This window comes from Battus philenor, unplaced genomic scaffold (genome assembly GCF_028537555.1).
Source record: "Battus philenor isolate CCGP_79_NKW_IND1 unplaced genomic scaffold, ilBatPhil1.0.hap1 SCAF_23, whole genome shotgun sequence".
NCBI classification, from domain to species: Eukaryota; Metazoa; Arthropoda; class Insecta; order Lepidoptera; family Papilionidae; genus Battus; species Battus philenor.
Genome location: NW_027181686.1, coordinates 2,023,401 through 2,047,701, shown reverse-complemented (window position 1 = coordinate 2,047,701; position 24,301 = coordinate 2,023,401). Strand labels below are relative to the sequence as shown.

The following is a 24,301-nucleotide window of genomic DNA, read 5'->3' as shown; positions in this document are numbered from 1 at the left end:
TATTAAACTTAAGTACCTAACAATCAATGTCTATTTTATAACTATTAGAATCTCTGAGCAGACAAGATTAAATCGAAAACGGAAATTAAAGAAAAGACTTCTAAAGTTTTTTTAATTTTTTATACATAAAAATAGCTGTTACATGAAATGTTTAGTGGTAATAAATATAAATAAAATATGTACTAACAAAAGTTATGTACATTAAATGAATAATCTCTATCAGAAAGTTTGGAAGGCCTGGTGTAAACAAAAACACAAGCACATGTAGGGATACCGGTCTCCGAGCAGCCCCCTCTCCCGGCTGTACAATAAAACCGTAGGCGTCCATTACCCTGCAAACAGTTCTGTGAATGTTGCTCGACGCTCACTTTTCCTTCGCGCTCTGTGCGACAATACGCGTTAAAACTTTATTTTCTAAATTAATATATTATTTTTAAGTGTTGTGTTGTGTTAATTGTCAACAAGATGGCCGTCTCTTTAATAAGACTTGGATTGCGGTCGGTCGCTTTGAATATAGAAAGAACTGCGGCGCTTATTTCGACTGCCGGTGTACAAAATCAGTTAAAGGTAAAAATTAAAATTTCATTTATAAATAGTCTTTAGTTTAGATAACGAAGAATGTTTTATTTCATTAAAACAAATGCTTATATTCTAGATTCGTTCGTTGTTATCAACATTTAAATATCTCTGTTTTCTTTTAACTTGTTCAGTTAATTTAAAGCAATCCATAATCCGTAGTTACGATCTCTATCGTCGATTTCGTAGCCGTTTGGCATTTAAGACCATAACTAGTAAGTTAGTTAATAGTTAACAGAAGCCGGTTAGATTGAGGTCGAATATTAACTTAAACTTAATCTTTAATATCTCAGAAATTACTAACTTTTATTTTGATTTGACTGGAAGTGTAAATCGGTGTAGTAAAGTACTTTATTTCGTTTTGTTGTCTTTTAGATTCTAAAGATTTATATTTTATTACATTTCTATAGAAAACAATGCGATTTCGTGTTTTTATGACTCCTTTCAAACTAAATATCATACGTTCATCAATTTTAAGAAATAATAAATCAATCTAAACTTTCAAAATGAATTCCAACGAGTGGGCGACCGTCTTCAAGCCCTTTTACGTTTGTCGGCAATTATAAGTTTCTTTAGCATTTCTGAGCTCTGTGAAATGTGGTGAATGTGGTGTCGTGAATCTACGGGATTTTTAACATATCTCGAATGCGTCTTACCTTTGCCTTGTACTAAATTTATGCGTGAATGTTTCGCACGCGTTTAAAAACACGAAGAAGAAAATCTTGCTTGGTTTCGGTTGAAGTTGATGCTGTTAGTCCGGGGGTTTTCACAGCTTCATCGGAAATGAGCTTATGGAGCGTAAGGGTCCGTGAACTTAAAGATAAAACAGAAGCTGGACAGTCGCATTCCAGTTGTATGTTGAGCTGTGTATTGGTGACGTTGTGCATGTGCTTGGGACGGCAGCGTGGACCATAGGCGAGCCAAGGATGGATCCGGATCCATCTTTGGTTCGCCCACGCTGTTCGAGGTTAAGGAGCGGGCGACCGCCCCCTAAGAATGAGCAAACACGAATTAGCATTAGTTTCACTTTGGTGCTTCAGTGTATTCCTTTGTTTCTAAATTTTATACAGTGTCATTATTTATTTATCGAATTTCCTTAAAAATACACTTTAAAATCGCTTGCTCTGGATATACTACAGACCACAAGACAATAAATAAAAAAAATCATTTATAGTTTTTAAAAAAAAATCGTTTCCGACGCTAATAGGCGTATGTTTTTTTTCTCGTTCCTCTGTATCAAAATGCTTTTGTTGCTTGTCAAACTTTGGTTTATACTTTACGATATAAACTATTAAAAACGCCTTAGAAAAAAATTACGTTCGATCCACGTCAAATTTAAACGACAACACTCACGCAGACAAAACATAACTATCATCTTTAGGATCTCTCTCGGTCGCAAATTTTATTTTTTGTCCTTGTTTTAATTATTATTGTTTCTTATTTTATTATTCTTTTATTACTCGACTATATATTTAATTTTTGATTTATTGTTTACACCAAGTATTTACACCAAAATTATTCAAAATTGTCTATCTATTGGCTCCGCGTAATCTCTGAAATGGCCGAACTTATTTTCACTTTTATACTTTTATTAGTAATACTCTTAAAAGCAAAAAAAAAAACAAAATTTTTTTTTGACTAATTCGAAGAAAGACAAATTCGCGAGCACAGCTAGAAATAAATAATATAGTGAGAAAAACCGTTTTCGAAAATTCATATTATTACATATTATTCGTTAATATCTGTCCTTGCTGATTTTGTACTGCCAGAAGTTTTTTTGCTTTCCAAAAAAAAAAAAAACATTCATATTAACCAAAAAGGTTAAGGGATAGTAGGGGTGCCTACCCATGTCTACCTGTTCGTGGTTGCTATTAAAAATAAATTAATATATCTTATTTCAGAGCGATGACTACACATAGGAGGCTTTAAAGTTTTTACAACAATACTCAAACAACCTGTATATACATATACAGATAAAACAAAAGTTTAGAGTCATAAGTTTATTATTATTTTGTGTATATTTTAATTGACCGTGAACATTTGTTGATATACCCAAAAACACGAGGGCGATCGGTCAGAACAAAATGAAACGCCGGTCCTATAGATAACCTCTTTATCAGCGTACTAAATAGCACACATTATAATAGCCTACAAATTTATATTTTAATGCCTTCTTTGTAAGGGTGTTTTTCGTATTTACAGTGTCAGATATATAATTTATTTATTTCGTTTAAATACAAACAAATTGATGTTGTTAACCGTAATGGAAGATAAATCAAATAATATAATTGCACATCGACCTTTAGAAAGAGACAGTCGGCTAATTTCGGATTTGTAGAGCATTATCTCTGTCCCACACTACCTATGTGACGTTTTGTCAGTCGTGCGACAGAGATAATGTTCTACAAAGTTGAAATTAGCCGATTGTCTTTTTCCAAAGGTCGATGTGCAATATTTATCGCCGGGTATTGTATATATATATGGGAGAAAAAAGGTATATTATTCTATTTATGAATACTATATTGATGTTAATGCGTTCGAAATAAATTTTAGTTGATGCTTACTCAGGAAGCTAATTATTGTGCGCGCTCTTTATGCAACTATATTTGTAAAGAGCAATTGTTGAGTTTCTCGCCGGCTCTCAGCAGATCTGCCTTCCGAGCTGGTGTTAGCTTCCTGTATAACAATGCTGACATTTTATTATGATTGATGATTCGAAAGCGCTTATAATGACAGACCATTCTAATAAAGACCATTCCACCATAGAATAAAGTATATTTTGATTTTGAACTCTGCTCTCATTCAAGTTTTTACACATATAAAAATCATTCTGTATATATGTATTTCCTATTTAAAGGAATCGGGCGTTACCTCGCGGAAGTCCACCCTAAGTAAGAAAAGGACCAATATTTAGCCACTTCCGCACATGCAGTGCCATTCTATTGATCTATCTAGTGATTAGTTACTCTGTGTTTGGCACTAATCGGTGTAACATAACTCCTGAAGATGCCCCGTGGAGGGGTGAAACACGTGTTGAGTAATTTGGCGGTGGCGGTTGTGTGATTCGCAATGTTTGCTGCATAGGCATTTATCAGCGGGCTGGCGGGCGGTGCATTTCGTTGTACGACTGCCGCTGCATGTGCGGAAGTGGCTAAATATTGGTCGTTTTCTTACTTATGTATTTCCTTTTATTACATAGCAATAAGTCGAGAGCTATATGAATTAGTTGTCATGAAAGAAAAATAATTATTTTTAATGTTTAATAACCACACATACCTTTAACTTTTTTTTATATTAATTATAATTTGTATCGCTAGTGTTTTTTTCACAATATTTATTTTTCGCTTTAACTAAACGCGGACAGTTGGGAGAGGGTTGCCGCTATTTGATACGGATCTTTCTTCTCCCAGCTGCGAGGTACCACAGCGTTTTATAATTTTGTACAATTTTTCTTACACAATTTTATCTTATGGGTAAATACAGCTAAAGTTTATATATAATCATAATACAATAAGGAATACTCAATTATGTATTAGTTGGTACATTATTTTATTTCAATTTGCTGCTCAAGCGCTACAGACCGTTAAATGCCTTGAGATTTAGGACAATGTGCCGGGCCAATTCATCAAAAGATTTTGCTGTAGATTTGTTCGTTCCCTTTTAACTACTGAATTATCATATATCTGCAATTAGATTTTATGCCCTTCTTACGTGATGTCCATTTTTAATTATTTTTATTAAGTCAAAGGAATATTTGCGCTTGGGACAAACATTCGATTTATTTGAATATCACTGGCATATAAATATATTGTTTTTAATTCTACTAGATATAAGTATATATTTATTCATGTTACTTGATGGACTTCCACTACAACGCATAGGCTTCCTTCGAACTTCATTATGTCATCTGTCCAACTAGTGGGATGCCACTTGGGAACCTTACCGCCTTACGCTGCACGAGCGATGTGCCACGGCTACTGCCACCTCAGATGTGCAGTTCTTCGAGGTACAGAAGAACCAGTTCTTCTATATCTCTTTTCTGATTCGATTTAGCAGCGAAGCTTCGAGAATAATTATCTCCATTGCTTTCCATTCCAGTATTTATATTAGTTTTATTTGAGAATAGGATTACCGTTTGTATTATTGAAATAACCGCTTTTTTCTACATGTCATATACATAAATTACATTTATTTAAAGTAAATTAAGTGTGATATAGTAAGAAAACAGACAAGAAATAACTATAAATAAATGTCAAAAAATCCGGGGACTATAGTTTTCTTTTATTTGTTCACCAGTGTTACCACTATATATATAAAGTCGATGTAATGTTACGAGATATAAAGAGTGAAGCAGAATAACATAAATTCTGCTAAGAATAACATAAAGCCTTGTCTTCGGGACCGCCGCCATTATTGTTTTTTATATATATATTGCTGTAGTATAATGGCTTTTCGCCATATTTAAATAGTTTTTTTAAAATTTATTGTCAAATTATTATTACAATATGAGAATATTTTTAAAAATGGAACAAATTTTTTTTAACCTGTTCTTCATACTATAATACGTATTTTTTGTATAAAATATAGTAGCGATGAATATAAAAAAACATTAAATGTTGAAACAAGTGTATGTTTTCTTATTAGAATACAACCTTGAGTGTACACTAAACAATAAACGCGTGAGTACTTGCAAGTAATTACACTATGTATATACAATCCACCAGTTCAGATGACCTTGTGAAGGGCGTACAAAATATGCCGGACGCAGGCCCTTCCTTTCCAATCATACGTTTTGATAATCTGTGGTCAGGCATATCAAGATATGGATACTAAAATGCTGGCAGTTAAACCTCGTCTCAATCTAAATACAAAAAAAAATATAGTTAAACCACGCATATACGTCAGTAGTGCCCAAGTTTCTTGATAGTTCGAAATTTGAAATTTTACTCAAGCCGCAATTTAGTACGCATTTAAAAGAATATATTTATTGTAATTATATGACTAAAGTACAAAATATGTGTATTGAAGTTAGATATACGCATATGTATACGTGTATATGACGGCACTGCTAATAATACTTAAGATGCCGGTTAGTTAATTATGAATGGTGTTTGGTTTCTTAATTTTATTATGGATTCGTTAATTTTATGGTGGAATAATAACACCAGTAATGTTTTTAGATTTTCCATGAGCTGATATAGGGTATATATATTTAAATATTTCGTTCAAAGTGCCGCATGTGGCTCGCGAGCCGCAGTTTAACCACCCCTGATATATACAGTTAATCTTGTAGTATATATGACAGTCACGTCATAAAAATAATTCTTTGGAATTATCAAAAAAAAAAAAACTTTTCTATGGTGAAATTCATACAAAACCAGTCATAGGGCTTACTGTTGATATTACATCACTATGTAATCCGATTTAAGCAGTGAATTTATATTCAAGCCATAAAAAATAACACGCTTACATAAATCACTTTCGATATGTAGTTTCTGAACTAACAACTTTCTTTTAGCTTATCTTTAAACATCAGACATTTAACCATAGGAATTTTCACTATCATGAATTTTCACATTCATGCCTATGGATGAAAGATGGCTATGATGATCGACCCGACTTTGGGACCTCACGTTCTACCCCTATCATGGGCTGACAGGATCTTCATTATACCTTGTAATTTTTCAAATAATTTTGATTATTTTCCATTCCCATTTTTCATCCTCAATGTCTTTCATTCTTTTGCATACTTTGGATACTTTAACGAATAGTCAGATAGAAAGACAAAAATTTTAATGAATGAAATTTTTATATATGGCATGCAGAAAAAAAAAGGTTATTTCAATATTACAAATAGACACTTTATTCTCAAATAAAACTAATGTAAATACTGAATGGAAAGCAATGGAGATAATTATTCTCGAAGCTTCGCTGCAAAATCGAACCAGGGAAGATACAGTAGAACTGGTTCTTCTGTACCTCGAAGAACTGGTCATATGAACTGGCAGTAGGCGAGGCACATCGCTCGTGCAGCCCAAGGCGGTAAGGTTCCCAAGTGGCATCCCACTAGTTGGACAGATGATCAGTTGACAGATGATCTCGTAACATTACATCGACTTGATATATAAAGTGTTAACACTGGTGAACAAATAAAAGAAAACTATAGTCCACGGAATATGATTTGGCACGTCGAAAATAAAAACCGATTGTCACGTAAAATCAAGTTTGTGAAGCGTTATTTTTGTGTATCCCAATTATCAAGTTGTTGTAACACTGTGCTATAAAGACAACGGTCTACAAAACGAAGTTTAAACCCAGACGGGCCAAATCAAATGCCGGGTACTATAACAAATCCTGTTAGTTAAGGTTAAGGACTCTGGATGCGGGCAATTTTCATCAGATCTTGTAAATTTATGGGAAGACCTATGTCATCCTTTGTTAATGTACATATAAGTAATTATATCAATATATGTCGTTATAATTCTATTATTAATCGTTATTTTTTATTATGCTGCACTGCCGTCAATATTAATTTTATATGTATATTTTACAAAAAATAATACATAATATTTTACAAAAAAGAATAAACGACTGTATTTGTATTTTTAAAATAAAAGCTAGAGATTCCTTGCGAGATATTATTAAAGAAATATGGTATTCTAACAATTGTTTTGCAATACATATTTAATAACATATTGTATATGCGCCATAATTAAGAATCTTATATAAATAGTGATAGATATAAAAAAAACTTATTTAACCTAAATTTATTTTTTAAAAAGATAACAAATTCTTGTCTAAGTGTATGTATATATAATAATGTTCCACAAGATATCTTAGAGCTTCCGTTGCTTAGTTTTAAAATTAATAGTATATTATTAAATAAATCTCATTATAGCATTTGAGAGTTTTAGTTCATCGAAATGTATACAAATTTTTAATGTACACATGAAAGTTTTATGTTTCTTGCTTGCTCTTGTAGATGTAATCCGAGGCATTGGTAGCTTATTGCTTATGTTAAAATAATCGGCGATTCAAAAGCGCATGTAAATGTATATTTGAATAAAGATATTTTGAAATAAATATCATAATAACCTATCTTAATTTTTCTGAAAGAAAAAAAAAGTTTCTGTCATAAATTATTTTACATCCGGAAGGTACGGAGAGGGATTCGATGAGTGTTTAGCAAATACGGAAACCGCGTTATATAATACACTTGAAACCAGAATTGCACTTAAAAGAGAAAATTTTTAATAGCGTCAAATTTTAAGACACGTGCTTGATGTCAAGCGATATGGTTAGTTCGTAAGAAAAAGTACAGATATAATAAAAAAAATATCTAAGACCTACCTTTTCTTTGAATTTTCTTTTTATCTGTTGGATGTGGCTTGTATCCGATTTCCATATCAATATCGCGTCTTTATTTTAAACTTTATTTAACTGAGCTATGTGTGGTCATTTGTCTATGGAAGTCTTTATTTCTAACTCAATCTGGTTGAAAAATTCCGAGAATGAAATTTTCTTTAAGGCTTCTTCGCGTTTGACAATCAACTCACCTGTAAGTACTTACTCTGGCCCTGAAGACACCTGGGTTATATTTCTCGGGAAATAAGGAAGCCATATCGTTCATAGTCGGGTTGTGGGTAAACTTAAAACTCAAGTTATCGGTGAGTTACTCTCCTATAGGTAACTTAGATCAACATTGCTTGTTTGATTTACATTCAGACATGTATCGGTTTAACTCTGTTCATGATCCCAGTATAAAACAAGCTTGTTACTGAATATTAAACGTATGTCTGGCTTATATCGTCAAAGTAATATTATAAAATAAGGAAAAAGTGTTTCATTTCGTACTTTTTATATACATACGATCCAAGCTTGAAGAAAGATCTTATTTTTTCTAATAAATATAAAAGAGGTTGTGGAAATTTCTTCTTCATGGCTCTGCTTAATAATTTGTTCGTCATTAAAGTTCGTGGTGTTTTTGAAACCTTTTGTTGGGTATTGACTTGATCAGCGTATAGATGATCGTCTATGTGGTCTTTTACCTTCTTCCCTAAAACCATAAGCATTCGTAAAATATATTATATCAACCTTCATCTAATATATAAAATTTCCATGTCACAATGTTAGTTACCGTACTCCTCCGAAACGGCTTGACCGATTTTTACCAAAATTTTATATGCATATTCAGTATGTCTGAGAATCGGCTATTATCTATTTTCCATACCCCTAAGTGATATGGGTTGTTCGCCCTTAAATTTTTTTAAAAAAATTTTTGACGAAATTTTTTGTTTTTATTTTTTATGAAACAGCATACAAAAATACATACAACCCTAAAATTTCACCCCTCTACCATCAACCCTTATTTTTTATTTGTAAATTAAAAACGTTATTTTTTTTTTGCAAAACAACGTTTGCGGGATCAGCTAGTAGTTATATAAGAAAGTATATTAAACTTGAAACATTTAGATCAAAAATATTTATTCGTCGTTGATAAAAAGCAAGAATTCTTCACGCGTTGGTGGGTTTAACTAACAACTAACTGTAAGCTTTACCGTTTTGAATAGACAGTTAATGTTATACAAAGTTAAAATTTTTATTTACGAAAGACAATATATATTCCTTGTAAGTTATAACTTGTTTAAAGAAACCTTTTTGATTTTCGGCAAGACGATTTCGTAATGAAGTCCAGTATGTTAGTACTAAAAGCAAATAAAGGTTCTATAAGATAGTTGAGATGGATAAGTCAAGTATACAGAAAGGACACAAGTCACGAAAACAGACCTTGAACACGTCGAAGAAGAAAGTCAGAGGTCAAAATATCTGCGATTCGATCATCTGGAAAATTAATCAAGGAAGTAGGGGATTTACCAGATGACGTTTTAAACACTCGTAAAGACAGAAGAAAACTTAATAAAGACTCCAAGATAGGAAACGATAGATATTGTGAAAGACCAAGGCAATATAATTTACTATTTAAATTATTTACCCGAATATGTAACGTTGAGGACGTTACTCATGGCAGAGAAAATGAGACGTCCAAAAAATGAGGACCTAATAAACAAAAATAGGATGCATAGATGATAACCTATTGCCTATTGATATGATTCTGCAATACAGTATAGGTAATTTTCTTTCAATTATCTAACTGTAATGTTAAACTATACATTGTTAGGGCGCTATGTAGATCTAAAAAAATAAGTTAGAAAAGGACCAATATTTAACAAACGTAAAACTCCTGAAGATGCCCCGTGGAAGGATGAAACACGTGTTGAGTGAATTAACGGTGGCTGTTGTGTCATTCGCATTGTTTGCCGCATACGCATTTATTAGCGGGCTGGCGGGCGGTGTACTTTGTTGCACGACTACCACTGCATATGCGGAAGTTGCTAAATATTGGTCCTTTTCTTACTTATGATGGACTTTCGCAAAATAATGCCTGATTCCATTAAATATTAAAAAAATAAGACACCATTATTTATAAAAAAAACTGAAACAAAATTTAGACGCATATAAAATAGTTAAGTGTAATTTGGAATAGTTTAAGATTTAAGTTAGGAAATAGTTTAAGTAGAGACTAGATTTACTTAGTTTAATAAATACTGTTACTAACAAAGACACGGACGCTAATGTCTATGCTATGTAAGATCAATAAAAAATATTAAAAAAACGGACCTTGGTTAAAGATGAAGACTGCCCTATCCTAATAACTATTTACATAGGCGCCACTTCAGTGTATTTAAAAGTTCATTAAACAGTAATCTGTTTTAAACGCAGTTAACCATTTCATTTATAAATGGTCATTGGTAGACGTCGTTATCTCTGGGTAGAGACGTCATAGGCGAACTGATAGTTTTATATTTATTGCTGCTAAAGCAATAGATATTTTAAAAAAAAACGATTAATTTAATTAGCAGTAGGAAGGGCATATAGCGCGAAGAACAGATGACCGCTGGGGTTTTAAATTTCTGGAGTAGAGATCGTAAAAACCCCAATCCCAAATCCCAAATCCTAAATCAATATCCCAAAGACGCTGAATACGAAATCTATGTGTGACGTCTACGTCCAACAGTGAACGTCTTACGTCTGGAATGATGATGGTGATGTAAAAACGATCATAATTCTTGTGATTATCCTAATTATATGAACATCACAATTTAATTTTTGCTTTTATTACGATCATTTCACTTAAAGATTCATAGATAAAGTTTAACATATATAGTTTTTTAAATGGTTCCCATTTGGTGAACCTCTCGTTCTCCTCTATCATGTCTCTCATCCTTCTCAATATCTTCCATTCATTTATCTTTTATATTCACTAAATCTTGAACCCGTTTTTCTTATCTTTCCTTTCGTACATCGGCTTCCCTGCAGGATCCTTAACACGCATTTTTTTTGCTACTATTCACATTTATTTGCCTCAGTTAATTATTAATATTATTTGGTTCGTTATTATCTATATCACAGTTTATTTTTCAATTATACTCTTTATTTGTTGGCTCTTACCTCCTATGACCTTCTTACAGAATTCTAGGAATGTCTAGTAGCTTTCCTTATTGCTAACTAGTGAGGCGACATATAAAATTAAATTTGCAATATTTCGATATCATTTTAACTTTATTTTTTTATATATAATCTGTGTCAACCTTCTTGGTCAAGGGTGAACCGATAAATAAAGAGTTATTGTCCACAGAAAGAAAGTCATGTTTCAATGTATCAATTCAGTTTGTGATTCATACACATAAAAAGAAACAATAGCGCCAATTTTTTTCCTGTTTTGACGTCGATAGTCCTAATTTTTAACTATTTTGGCGTTATTAGCACCAATTATTACCTGCTTCTTATCACTTTTCAGAGATAAGGACTCATCGGATTTGTTATTAACTAACGAATTTCACTAAGCAAGAGTGTATCTGAGGAAGGTTGTAGGAGAAATTATGAGAAGGAATAAATAAGTAAGAATCAGAAAAGTAAGAAAAGGACCAATATATAGCCACTTGCACACATGCAAACACAGAGCTTCTGTGTTTGGCACTAATCGGTGTAACATAACTTCTGAAGATGCCCCGTGGAAGGGTGAAACACGTGTTGAGTGATTTAACGATGGCAGTTGTGTTATTCGCATTGTTTGCCGCATGCGCATTTATCAGCGGGCTGGCGAGCGGTGCATTTTGTTGCACGACTAGCACTGCATGTGCGGAAGTGGCTAAATATTGGTCCTTTTCTTACTTAGGACGGACTTCCGCAAAATAACGCCTGATTCCATTAAATATTTAAGAATCAGAAAGTAATGTATAGTGCTATTGAACCGTAATAAAGATTTGTGATATAGTATTAAGAAGAAATATAATAAATTAAGATCGTCAAACAAAATATAATACAAAACCTAAAGAAAAAGAATCAAAAACAAAATAAATCAAAATTATTACATGTGGTATTTCGGTCTGATCATACTAGATAAAGCGTTGGTGGAGATTTTTCCGCTACTTCTTCCAGCGCTAACGCTTTCCGAAGTGGTAGTGGTGACATTAGCAACCGACCAAGCCGAGGTTCAGGGCCTCTCTGGCCTCATTGTGTTGCTAAGCGGGTATTTACAGCCCAAGGCGAGGTTATTTCGTGGGGACCCTGGAGTTCAGACGATTCGCGTTCACCTAAGCGATGTAAGTGCTCAGCGGCCTGCCAATCTAGTAAAAAAAAGTAATACGTATCAGCTAGAGCCAAGGCTACCCTGGGATCTCAAGAGCTTCCTCTACTTTAACCCTTTGGTCCCGGTTGGTACATATGTGTACCACAAATGTGTGAAAACCCCTGGAACCTAAAATGATCACTCGTTTTCATTGGAGATTGTACCAGGCCGTTGTTTATGCGTTTGGCTTTGAGGTTATGTACAAAAATCGCACGCTGTCTGCATGACTCTGGCTAGTCTAGCGCTAATTTTCATTGTCTGCACGTGGTTTTGGTGTAAACATTTTTTTAATAAACTTTATGTTTTAGTTTTCTGGGACGAAAAGAGTCCTTAAGCTAGGCGCATTTGCGCCCTGCTACCTCGTACTCGCGGAATCTGCGAATGCAATTTGGGCAGCAATAAGAGTCCTTTTATTCCAAAAAAAAGACAGTATTTCGTAAAGAAAACGACAGAAGTTAGGCGATGTATGGAAGGAAATATATATAATAGAAGAAGGATATATATAATTTATATATACTTATTATTTTGCTACCATTCGTTTTATTTACATTTTTCTTAGATTATTGACTGTTGATATATTTATTTTTATTACATTTGTCACAATATTTCTAAATAGCCTAAGAAACGCTGACCAAAGAGTGTTGTATATATGTATTGACATAAGTAAACTGAAAGTACGAAGATTTGAACAGGTGAGACTGTTCAAGGTGGACAATATGTACTTGAGGAGATTGAGTCAATTAAAATCAATCAACAGTACTTGTTTTAATTATCTATGCATTGCATTAGTGTATTTAATATTCAGGTCTATTGGTTACAGGTATAAAAGCTATAAATGGGTGAATGTAAAGATTATTTGATTTCAATAAAAGTCAATGTGTTCAGAAATAATAAGTAACGTAATGTTAAGTTGGTAAGAAAAAGAGTTTGCAAAATTTGGATTAATACATATTAAAATAAATTATTGTTTACTTTCGGTTCTTGATGACTTTGTACAGCTAGAAGTTATTTGTCTGTCGCATTCGAGAATAAAAAAATATTCTATACATATAAAATTGGAGTGTCTGATTGTAGTATTAAAATAACAGCTTTTTACACACACGTATATCACACATATGTATATGGTAAATATACCTAAATAACATTTTTTTTTAAATTTTTTGTCTGTTTATACGTTTTAAATATCTCAGGTTATTAAGATCTATTCCAAAATCTGCTTAAATTCACATTCACAAACACTTCGTCCGACGTCACATTAAATGAAAAATATATAAAAAAAATCAATAAGAAACAGGAATGTGAAGCATAAAATATGATTTATTTATTTTAATGTTTTAATAATATCACTGAATTTTAAAACTGACGACAATAACATAACTGCACATTTAAAGTTTAAATCTTTAAACCCAGCTTTTTAATATTACATTTATATGTACAAAATCATGTTTGTGTGAAAACGCAACATCGATACCAAGTTTAACGGTAACGTAAATAAATATCGAAAGGGTAATAGGTCCATGTAGATAACCGCTGAATTGGGAGCCGTGAACCAATTTGCAAATCGAGAGACGATCGGGCAGAGGGCATTGAAACAATGAGACCGACATCCGACCGTTATACGATGAGGACCACTTGTCTTAATAAGCAGACGAATAAATGTTAGTTTAAAAGGGGTGACAGACGCACGAGTAAGCACGCGTACTTGCGGCTCGATGACCTTTTTCACCTGTTACTTTATTTGTTCTTTAAAATCAATTTATGTTAATTTAAAATGATTAAAATATGTAAAAAAAACTTCTCCTTTAAATAAGTCAGCAAACTATTATAAATTCAAAGTAAGAAAAGTACTAATACATAGCTACTTCCGCACAGAGTCAAAACTTTTTTAACTAATTGACTCTGTGTTTGGCACTAATCGGTGTAACATCATCATCATCATTGAGAGAGACTTATGCCTTGCAATGGGTGTCTATCGGGTGACATGATGATGAAAGTCATAAAACGGAACGCGATGATTTGTCTATAATATTATTAATGTCGAAAGATGTGCAAAGAGATTTCCTTTTTGTAATAAACAAATTCCAACTGACTATTCGATTCGGACTCTGTGTTTGGCACTAATCGGTGTAACATAATTCCTGAAGATGCCCCGTGGAGGGGTGAAACACGTGTTGAGTGATTTGGCGGTGGCAGTTGTGTGATTCGCATTGTTTGCCGCATACGCATTTATCAGCGGGCTGGCGGGCGGGTGCACTTTATTGCACGACTACTGTTGCATGGCGGAAGTAGCTATATTGGTTCTTTTTTACTTAGGATGGACTTCCGCAAAATAACGCCTGAATCCGTTAGATATTATATATTCAAACAAGATTCGAGATCTATTAGTGGAAAAATCGTTTGAACTTCTTTCTAATAGAGAATTATATAGTCTATGTATAAGTATAATTTATATATGTACTAACTGATCCCGCAAACGTTGTTTTGAAAAAAAAATTAAAGTTTTTAATTAATAAATAAAAAATAAGGGTTCATCGAAAAGGAGTGAGAATTTACGGTTGTATGTATTTTGTATGCTGTATCATAAAAAAATAAAAACAAAAAATGTTGTCCAAAAAATTTAAAAAAAATTTAGGGGTAGACCACCCTTAACATTTAGGAGGATGAATCAGTATCTACAAAATCTATACAAAAAAATAAAATTCTTGTCAGTTTGTAAAATTAAAATAATTGCTTTTTACTACATTCATATAAATATATATACGGTACATTTGCCAAAATTGCATTTTTTAATTTTTTTCTCTTTTTGTTCCGGTGAATCTCTGAAATGTCCAGGTCGATTTTGACAGGACTTATTCTGGCAGGTAGCTGATGTGATAAGAAATTACTTAGGCTACTATTCTTTTAGAAAAATTCTTAAACGAGAAGAAACTATTTTTTTTGTTAAATTCTGAGCGGACAAAATCGCAGCAATAAACTATTGTAAATTATAAATCACAATTCCATGCTCCAATTCGCAAATAGTGCAATTGAAGCAATCACAGCGAATGTAACCCAGTGACAAACGGATGCGGTTATATATGTGGTCTTCAATTTGACAATTGTGTCCTATGGCAGAACAGAGAGCTTTTGCCTTTGTTGTTTAGAAAAACTCGTGTCTCATAATTTCAGCCTATACTCGCCTACTTCTAGACATAGGTCTCTTTATAAGTTTCCAATTGCCTTTTACCGATTCGTCTTCTCTACTCCAGAACTTCGAGGCTTAACAAGAAATCTTCAGTTATTTGTATTGTTTCTTAAGATAAAGTTGCTGAGTCATAGAACTTATCAAAATTTACCTGTTCATTATTCCAGCTGCACGCTGACGATCGTATGAAAGCACCAGACTGTACACGTGTGAGTGTAGAGTGTAGTGAATTTTTGTGTGCGGGTTGGCATGGCAGCGAGGACTACTTGGAGATCTATGGTGGGATCCGGATCCTACCTCGGATCGCCCTCGCTGCACGTGGTGGTGGGGACGAGCGGCCGTCCCCGGAAACGAAGCGGTTTGTGAGTAGAGTTGTGTTTGATATTCTTGAATTGCAGTTTGTTTGATGGGTGGAGTGGATCTGTTGTGTAAACCCTGAAATGGAGTCGCCGAGGACTTCCATACGCTTTTTCCCAGTCTTGAAGGAACTGCTAGAGGAATAGAGAGTATAGTTCGCTATTAGAGGATTAGGGTGTGAAGTCATCGGTTTTGCGCGCTATGTATGTGACCTCCCCATTGCATCTTGGTAACTTTTAACAGTCTAATAAAGTTTAATTTAGTTTTAAAGTAACTGTGAAAGTTTCGAAAGGTTCCGCGATTAGAAAATAAAACATTACCATAAATCTCTTGACAGCGAAACAAAGACGGCAATATACTTTGTATTTGGCGTCAAACAATGTTATGTAAATATGCGTAGTTTCGTAATCGCAGGGCAACTGGGTGTATGTGATAGTGGGGTCGTTGACCGCATTAGGCAAGCGCTAATGCAACCGACGCACGGGCCCTTCGCCGGGGCCGTGTTTATTCATAGCTTCTCGTTATTCAATTATAGCTTCAATGCTATATATAGTTATATTTAGCTGATGTCATACCCGATTTGTTTTTGGTCAGTTTTTTTAAATGTAGCATTTTGAATTAGCTATGCTATTTTTCATTTCTATTCTAGTCTTTGGAGCAGCAATTTTCTTACTGGTATATACTCTTGATATAGTAGATGTTCCGCCATTTCATATATGTATATATGCATATGAGTAACATTAGTAACAGATGAATAATACCCCCAATTTTAGTAAGGATGTCAGAAAGTTGTAACTTTGAATCGATAGATGGCGTTAGAAGGCAATTACCTCACACTTTCTTTTAATAACAAATTGTTATGAGACTTTTTTGACCAGTTTCATAATGATTCTCAACACATTAATTATAATAGTATAGTAGTATTTAAGTCACATAAAATCCTCTTCTTACATACACATGTTTCTGTTAAATAAACTTTTATTTATAATAATATCTGTGATGAATGTTGATTTTAAAGTCTACAAAAGAATTTATGTTTGAATTAATAGAAGTAAATTAGTAAATCAAACAATCTTGGCTTAATGTCATATATATACAACATTTTCGTTGGTACAGAACAGTGACAAACGACAAGAAAAACTTTTTTTTACCTAAGTGATGTCTATGTAGTATTAAATTCATATAAGTACACCATTTGTCATATAAGTTAACCCTTAAAAGCACGACTTTTATACTTTAAAAAAATATATATCTTGCAGATAAATACACTACAACGCAGAGAACAATACAAACATATGTATGTATATATATAACATATTTTACACTGATTTATTTAAAAAAAACCCTATGTTACAGATATGTACTACTATGCATTTACTTATTTAAGTGTAGTACATTTTACGTTTGAGTGGTATGTTGCAGTTTTTCATCATTATGCATTTAAGGGTTAAAAAGTAATACATTGGAGGTGATTGTTTGCCAGAACAAAGTCCAATGGTTTGTTTTAAGCGAGTATAAATAGTTCTACTCCTTTTAGTAAATCTAATATATAAAATTCTCGAGTCACGGTGTTCGAACTTGAACTCCTCTGAAACGGCTTGACCGATTTTTACCAAATTTTATATGCGTATTTAGTAGGTCTGAGAATCGGCTACTATCTATTTTTCATACCCCTAAGTGATAAGGGTTGTTCACCCTTAAATTATTATTTTTTTGATTAAATTTTTTGATTTTATTTTTTTATGATACAACATACAAAAATACATACAAACCTACATTTTCACCCCTCTACGATCAATTCTTATTTTTAAATTGAAAATTAAAAATATTTAATATCAGCGAGTATTATATATTTTGTGGCACTATGCGGTTTTAATTTTTCAGACCCGTTTTTGACTTACGAACATTACAGATTGTGTTGTTTTGTGTTGAGTTGTAAAGTGTATTTATGTTCGCGTGTGCACTTCCCTTTATTGTATAGGTAGTTATAATGTAGTTAATATCCCGTCCGACCTTGATGCCCAGCGTAGGGTAATTGCGCCGCTTTGTCCTTCACTTTCGTTTCTCGTTCAACAACCGAGGGGAGTTGAATTTTAAAATAAATCGAACGCCTATTTGTAAACAACACGCATTGGATAAGACAAAGCGACGTGTGAGTTTATAATGTATATAATAAAACTAACCATTGTTACAATAAACATTGAGTAAATATGAAACTTGTCAAAATATATGTGATTATTTGTTATAGTTGAAATATAAGTGAATGTATAGCTCATATGCAGTCAATGATACACTCTATACATACTAATATTGCGAGAATCGAAATACAATTATGGAATTCAGTTTGTGTATTTTATAGTATTGCCAAAGCTTAAAAATAAGTTTCTAGAAGATGTTCAGCAGCGTCTTTACGTATCATAATAGCACACTGCCGAGCGTAGCGATTATGGTATATGCTTCCATAGATATCTTTGAGGGAGGCCTATACCTTGCAGGGGGCGCCTATGGGTTGAAATGTAGACGACACTCTGTCCAAAAATCTATAGTTTCAGTGGTCCAAAAAAGATTGTCTAAATTCGAATTACTACTTATTATTAATTTTAATATCTATATTAAAATTAATAATTTTATTAGGTAGTAGTATTTCATTAGAAGAAATAAATAAATTTAAAATATTTTAGAGTGACAGCTTTATTACACTATAAGGTGTTTGAAAATATGTGTAAAAGTTCTAAAGTGTTCTGTTGACGAATTACCAATACATTTACCCCTTTATAGCTTTTACAAATATAATTATTTATCTTATATGTTTGTTGGGATTAAAATAATAAGTAAGAAAAGGACCAATATTTAGCCACTTCCGCACATGCAGTGATAGTCGTGCAACAAAGTGCACCGCCCGTCAGCCCGCTGATAAATGCGTATGTGGCAAACAATGCGAATCACACAACTGCTACCGCAAAATCATTCAACACGTGTTTCACCCTTCCACGAGGCATCTTCAGGAGTTATGTTACACCGATTTGTGCCAAACACAGAGTCCGAATCGAATAGTCAGTTGTAATTTAAATATTTCAAAAAGGAAATCTCTTTGCACATATTTAGACATTAAAAAGACTATAGACAATTCATCATGTTCCGTTTTATGACTTTCATTATCATGCCAGCCGATACACCCACTGTAAGGTATAAGTCTTCCTCAAAGATCGCTATGATGACCAGTTCTGCGCTGCTAGCATCCATTGACATCCCGTGACCTTGTGTCGTCAGGTCACCTTGTAGAATATACATACCCTAATAGGCGGCGCAAAAGTAATGTCATAATGTGAACGTGTCTTAATTTTTACAAATGGCGCCAAATGTCACTGCGCTTAGATATTTATGATGTAGATGTAAAGACAATTAGTTGTCAATGTGCGATAGATCGATAAATCAAGATCAAGAATCAGGAATTATTATTAAGTAGTAAAAATTTTCAGTATGTTGTTTTAATGCAACGTTGTCATTTATGTGCTTGAACAATCAAGTGTTTGGACGAACGCCTCGTACAAACTATATTCACGTTTACCGCAACAAAACCACACCTTAAAGGCTTTCATCGCTAACATTGAAGAAGATATCGCCAATTTTCAGCCAGATGTTTCGCGAACAATAATTCAAAATGCCCTAAATTAAGCGCAATTATGCATCAACTCGGGAAATGGCCTCTTAGGAGATATGTTCAATTTTAAATTTTCATAAAAAAATTTTTAACAACATAGCTCTTTTTTTAAATTTTTAACAAAATGGCTATCGGTTCATATTGTGATATTACTTTTGCACCACCTGTTACAAGTCCTGGTTGGTGTTTACCGGCTCCTGATCGCTACTCAACTTTTGGTTCCAATAGCCATCGCTTGCACGACTTTACTTCTTACGTATACTCCAACAAGAGAAATAATTATTAGAAATATTAATTTATCTGTTTATTGCTTAAGCGAATATATTAAATATTGTGTCTATTCCAGTTGATCCACACGAAGCCGATTTGCAATGGCACAGTGTGCTATCTCCCGGATATGGCCCGAGAAGGCGAGCTCGCGGAGAGGAGTTCCAACTCCCTCCGACGCTGTTACAGCAAGCAGCACGGCCGCCCTGAGGAGGACCGGAGGAAACAACGCTCGGACAGCGACTCAGACTCCGATTCCGACACCGAGTGCAAGGGCTTGGACAGGGTGAGTGGATTGACAGTTATACTTTTACAGAGTGATCTCGTCACGTGCAAGTTTTATTTTACGCGAGGAAAATACCTGTGATTTCTCGCAAGTGGCAAAGACATTTCCAAGAATATGTCGAATTGCATCGACTAAAACTTCCACGAAGTTTCTCTCTATTGTAAAATCCCGTAGTCTATGGGGAGAATAAATCTTCCCTAGTCTTTCTTAATAAACCACCTTTCTTCTTGGCACCTCTTCATCTAATGCCCAGCAACTGACTTCCTCTATCGTTCAGAGTTCAGGCTGAAAAAGAGAGCAAGTACCCACAAAACCCTTTTCAACACAATAATAATAAAAGAAAAGGTAAATCCTGCAGAGATGTACGAAAGGAAAGGTAAGAAGAAGATATATGAGTGAATGATATTAAGAAGGATGAGAGAAGAGAATTGTATTAATAGTCGTTGGTTTCATGTAGTGGATTTCTTTCGTGTGGCTTTTAACAAAAGATATAATAAATGCGTTTGTAATTGCAGTCGGAGTTCTGGCGGCGAAAGATGCGTACGGTACACAACATCCTAGACGTGGACAAGGATGGTCTCATATCCTTCAACGACTTTCAGCTCTTCGCTGATAGGTTCAAGGCGCTCGGACACCTCGACGAAGCTCAGGCGAAGGAATTCACTGAGATTATACAGGTTAGATCAATTGTAGTAAATCTAGTAAATGTCTATGAAAGAGAAATGGATCATATCCTAATAATTGTATAAAAAGACAAGGAACTCGGAAAGCTAGGTAGTAAGGTGAACCAAGCCTTCAGCGTGGGAAGATTTTCGTTCACAAAGTCATTGAAATTAAATGATGGATGCGATGAGTCGTTTTAGGTATAAGACGTCCACGGCTGGATATATGCTCTCAGATTTCCAATATGACCGTTGGGAAGTGGCTTTCAACCAGCGTCTTTTGACGACAATAACAAAGTCCACCTTGTGGATGTCCTATGATACTCCCCGTTCCGTGGTCTTTACTACAGAACTTTAAGAATAGCGCTCACTGTATTTTTAATTTGTATGTCTTGTAAATGTAACTCTAAAGAAAAATGGAATATCGAAAAGACTGTAAAAAGAAGAATAAGTAAACTGATGCAGCCTCAATTAAATATGTGTTTAACACTTCCTCATTTACGAGTGCCTTACTTCAATTACTCTGCAAATTATCTAAATTACTCTCAGGTCTACCTTCATTACTCAGTGGTCTCCCTTACTTACTGAGCAGTTTTTCTCAATTACTCAGTAAATTTTAGAATAGTATACCATAATTACCGAGCAGTCTAACTCAACAACTGAGGAATTTACCTCTACTCGGCACCTCAACTCATAGACAGTCTGCCTCGATTATTATTATAAATTGTAAATATATCCCAATTTTATTTCAAAATTTTTGTGATTATATAACTGGTGATCAATCTTTGCGATTGGCAGATGACGTGGGAGGAGCAGTGGGGAGCTATAGACCCTTACAACTACGTGACGGTGGAACAGTACCTGGAGGACATGCACCACGTCCTCAACGACAAGTCGCTCAAGAAGAGGGCGCATCGCTGGTTGCCGTACTTGTTCAAGGTATGTTGTAGCATTTTGCGTGACGGAAAGTCATTGCTTGTCTTAGTGTCAATAGTTTTGGTGGATTGGAGGTAGCACAACCCTGAGACCTTGGAGGGCTTTCGTTCTTCTGAAGAAGGTGCCCACGAGTTTATATGGCTTTAGATCTGGCATAAACTTTCTCAACGTATCCAATTCAAACGCTTTGAAGGTGCGTTTGACAACAACCAAAAATATATTTTGTGTATCATTCTTGACTTCTATGTTTATTTACCAAAAGTAACATATATAAGGCGTGAATTAGCTCACCATTTGGTAGACCAACGACACCACAACAGTCAATAAGGTCCTTGAGACGTGGTCAACTACGACGGGGTTAATGAGGGCTCATGGTCACCCAGACAGCAATGGAGAGGGCTATGCTCGGAGTTTCGCTGCTAGATTGAAACGAGGAGATCCGCAGTAGAACCAAGATCACTGACGTTGCTCGAAGAATTGCACGTCTAAAGTGGCAGCAGGCGGGACAGATCGTGGAAATGATCTAGAGTTGCGACCTCGAGCCGGCAGACACAGGATGTGTATGCCTTCCATTAGGTGGAATGACGAAATAATCAAGATCTAGGGCAGTCGCTAAATGTGGGCACCAAGAGCAGTCGTTGTGGCGATCTTTGGGAGTGGGGGGACTTTGGGGGTGAGGGATCTGTGGGGGTGGGGAATCTTAGGGGGTGGGATCTTTGGTGGTGGGATCTTTGGTGGTGGGATCTTTGGTGGTGGGATCTTTGGTGGTGGGATCTTTGGTGGTGGGGGATCTTTGGGGATGGGGGATTTTAGGGGGTGGGGATCTTTGAGGGTGGAGGATCTTTGCAGTGAGTGTCTATAGGTGTCTACAGGTGTCTACAGGTGATACGTTGTGTTATCTGCGAATGTTTGTTTGTTACAGGCGGTCGACAAGGACAAGTCTGGTTTCATATCGGTTAAGGAGTTCAAGCTGTTCTTTAAATGCCTCGGGCTGAACAGCGAACACGCGGCCGTCGCCTTCGCGGTCATCGACACAAATGGGGTATGTACGACATTTTGTTTTGAGCGCCATCTAGCGAACTTTACGAGAAAACAGATAAGACTAAGAAGATTAAAAAGAACACCAAACTAAACCCAAGGTTAACAGGCCTAAAGTCGTTGGCAGATGCTGGATAAAGACCATTGTGACCCATGTCCAGCTATGGATTTCCTATGGCAGAAATAATGATGATGACTGAACTAAATTTGTATTCGTGAAGCACTACTTGTCATCCGTGTCACGGCATCTGTAAAGTCGGCGAAATATAAAATATAGTCCCTGAACTGAATTTTCTGATATACTATCATGTTTAATTTTGTCACTAACATTATGCATTGTTTTTTTTAAGTTAGTGATACTTAGCAGTTTAGATTATTATATATCAAGTTTAACAGTTAAATCCTGTATTTTAGTTAACTATCTAAATCTGTAAATTATGTTCATTTATTTATTCACTCTTTTTACACATAGTGTAATGGCAGACTTCATGCTTTATAGGCATTATCTAGCATAGCATAAACATAGAGAAAGAGTGGGAGTAAGAAAGAGAGAGAGAAAATTATGATGGTTTCGGAGATGAATGTATAGCATTATCACCCTTTTACTACCTGTTTCCTATCAACTGAAGTATATAATAATACATTTACTTACTAATCAATAATTCCTCTTGTTGCAGGATGGAAAACTGTCGATGAAAGAGTTCGTCAAGCTGGGCAAAGATTTCTTCCTTACCGAAGACGAAACAAAGGTGTCTAAGATGTTCTGGGGTCCGCTCACTGACGTGTGATCTCCGGTCTGGACCCATCACTTCGGATATTAAGACTTGAATATTTACATTGGCGATAACGTCGCGTTAGTAGGGTAGTCAGAGGATATACTTATGGTACAGATAAGGTAGTAAGTAATGTAGGGATAGGAATATTTGAAACAAAAAAAAATAATAAAAAAGGTCTAAATAGACCATAAAAAAGTTTGTATATTAACATTCCTGATGTTAAAAAAGTTTTCATTCTAAATATACTCACTTGTTGTTCTGTTTGTCGGTTGGTTGATCGTCGAATGTGTATTTTTATAATTGAGTTAATAAATGAGAAGAATCTCAATAAAAATTAAATTGTGTTTGGAATCTTTCGATACTTTTTAAATCCTTTGGATTTTAAGAAAGAAAAAGAAAGGATTTATGCTTCTTATCAAGTCTTCGTTCCCTGTTGCCTTATTAGCATTCTCTACCAGTCAACCCAAGGTGTTGCAGATATAATTAGTTTCGCTTTATGGGATACATAAATCTGTACTGCATATGCTTTTTGTTCCTTTTAATATTACCTCTACCTTCTCTATTTCTTTTCATCGCTTGGTTGAACAATACCTAGATTTCTTCTTGACTATCAACAATAGGTGATCGACTTTCTGGTTCCCATGGCATAATTTCTTCATCACTATATTCAAATTTACGTTAAACGAGTCATAAAGCTTATTTTCACGATCACTAACACTTTACGTAAGTAGGATATAACATATACATAGAATATATTTATGGATATCTACCTACAGTATTATGAGGAAACCAAAAAAAATACCATGTAAAAATTTATTATTTATTTCAATCTAATCACAATACAAAACAGTACAACACAAAGTTTAGCA

The 24,301-nt window shown here is 34.4% G+C and overlaps 1 protein-coding gene across 2 annotated transcripts; it reads left to right on the top strand.

The window, feature by feature from the left end:
- Nucleotides 1-327: 327 nt before the first annotated feature.
- CBP (sarcoplasmic calcium-binding protein) lies at nucleotides 328-23,771 on the top strand. Of its 2 annotated transcripts, XM_068767437.1 has the most exons (7): nucleotides 328-567; nucleotides 15,617-15,811; nucleotides 19,814-20,020; nucleotides 20,536-20,697; nucleotides 21,481-21,621; nucleotides 22,541-22,660; nucleotides 23,334-23,771. In XM_068767437.1, the coding sequence occupies exons 1-7, from the start codon at nucleotides 466-468 to the stop codon at nucleotides 23,442-23,444; spliced, it is 1,038 nt and encodes a 345-aa protein (XP_068623538.1). In that variant the 5' UTR covers nucleotides 328-465; the 3' UTR covers nucleotides 23,445-23,771. The 2 variants fall into 2 exon arrangements, with proteins under 2 accessions (XP_068623538.1, XP_068623539.1); XM_068767438.1 differs by lacking the exon at nucleotides 15,617-15,811 and having other exon boundaries at nucleotides 329-567.
- Nucleotides 23,772-24,301: the final 530 nt, after the last annotated feature.

What these genes read in the sequence shown, in the direction of transcription:
- CBP (XM_068767437.1), top strand. Translation starts at nt 466, where the DNA reads ATGGCCGTCTCTTTAATAAGACTTGGATTGCGGTCGGTCGCTTTGAAT. An exon ending in GGTTGCCGTACTTGTTCAAG is followed by an intron (nt 21,622 to 22,540) that starts GTATGTTGTAGC and finishes TGTTTGTTACAG; the next exon opens with GCGGTCGACAAGGACAAGTC. An exon ending in CGGTCATCGACACAAATGGG is followed by an intron (nt 22,661 to 23,333) that starts GTATGTACGACA and finishes CTCTTGTTGCAG; the next exon opens with GATGGAAAACTGTCGATGAA.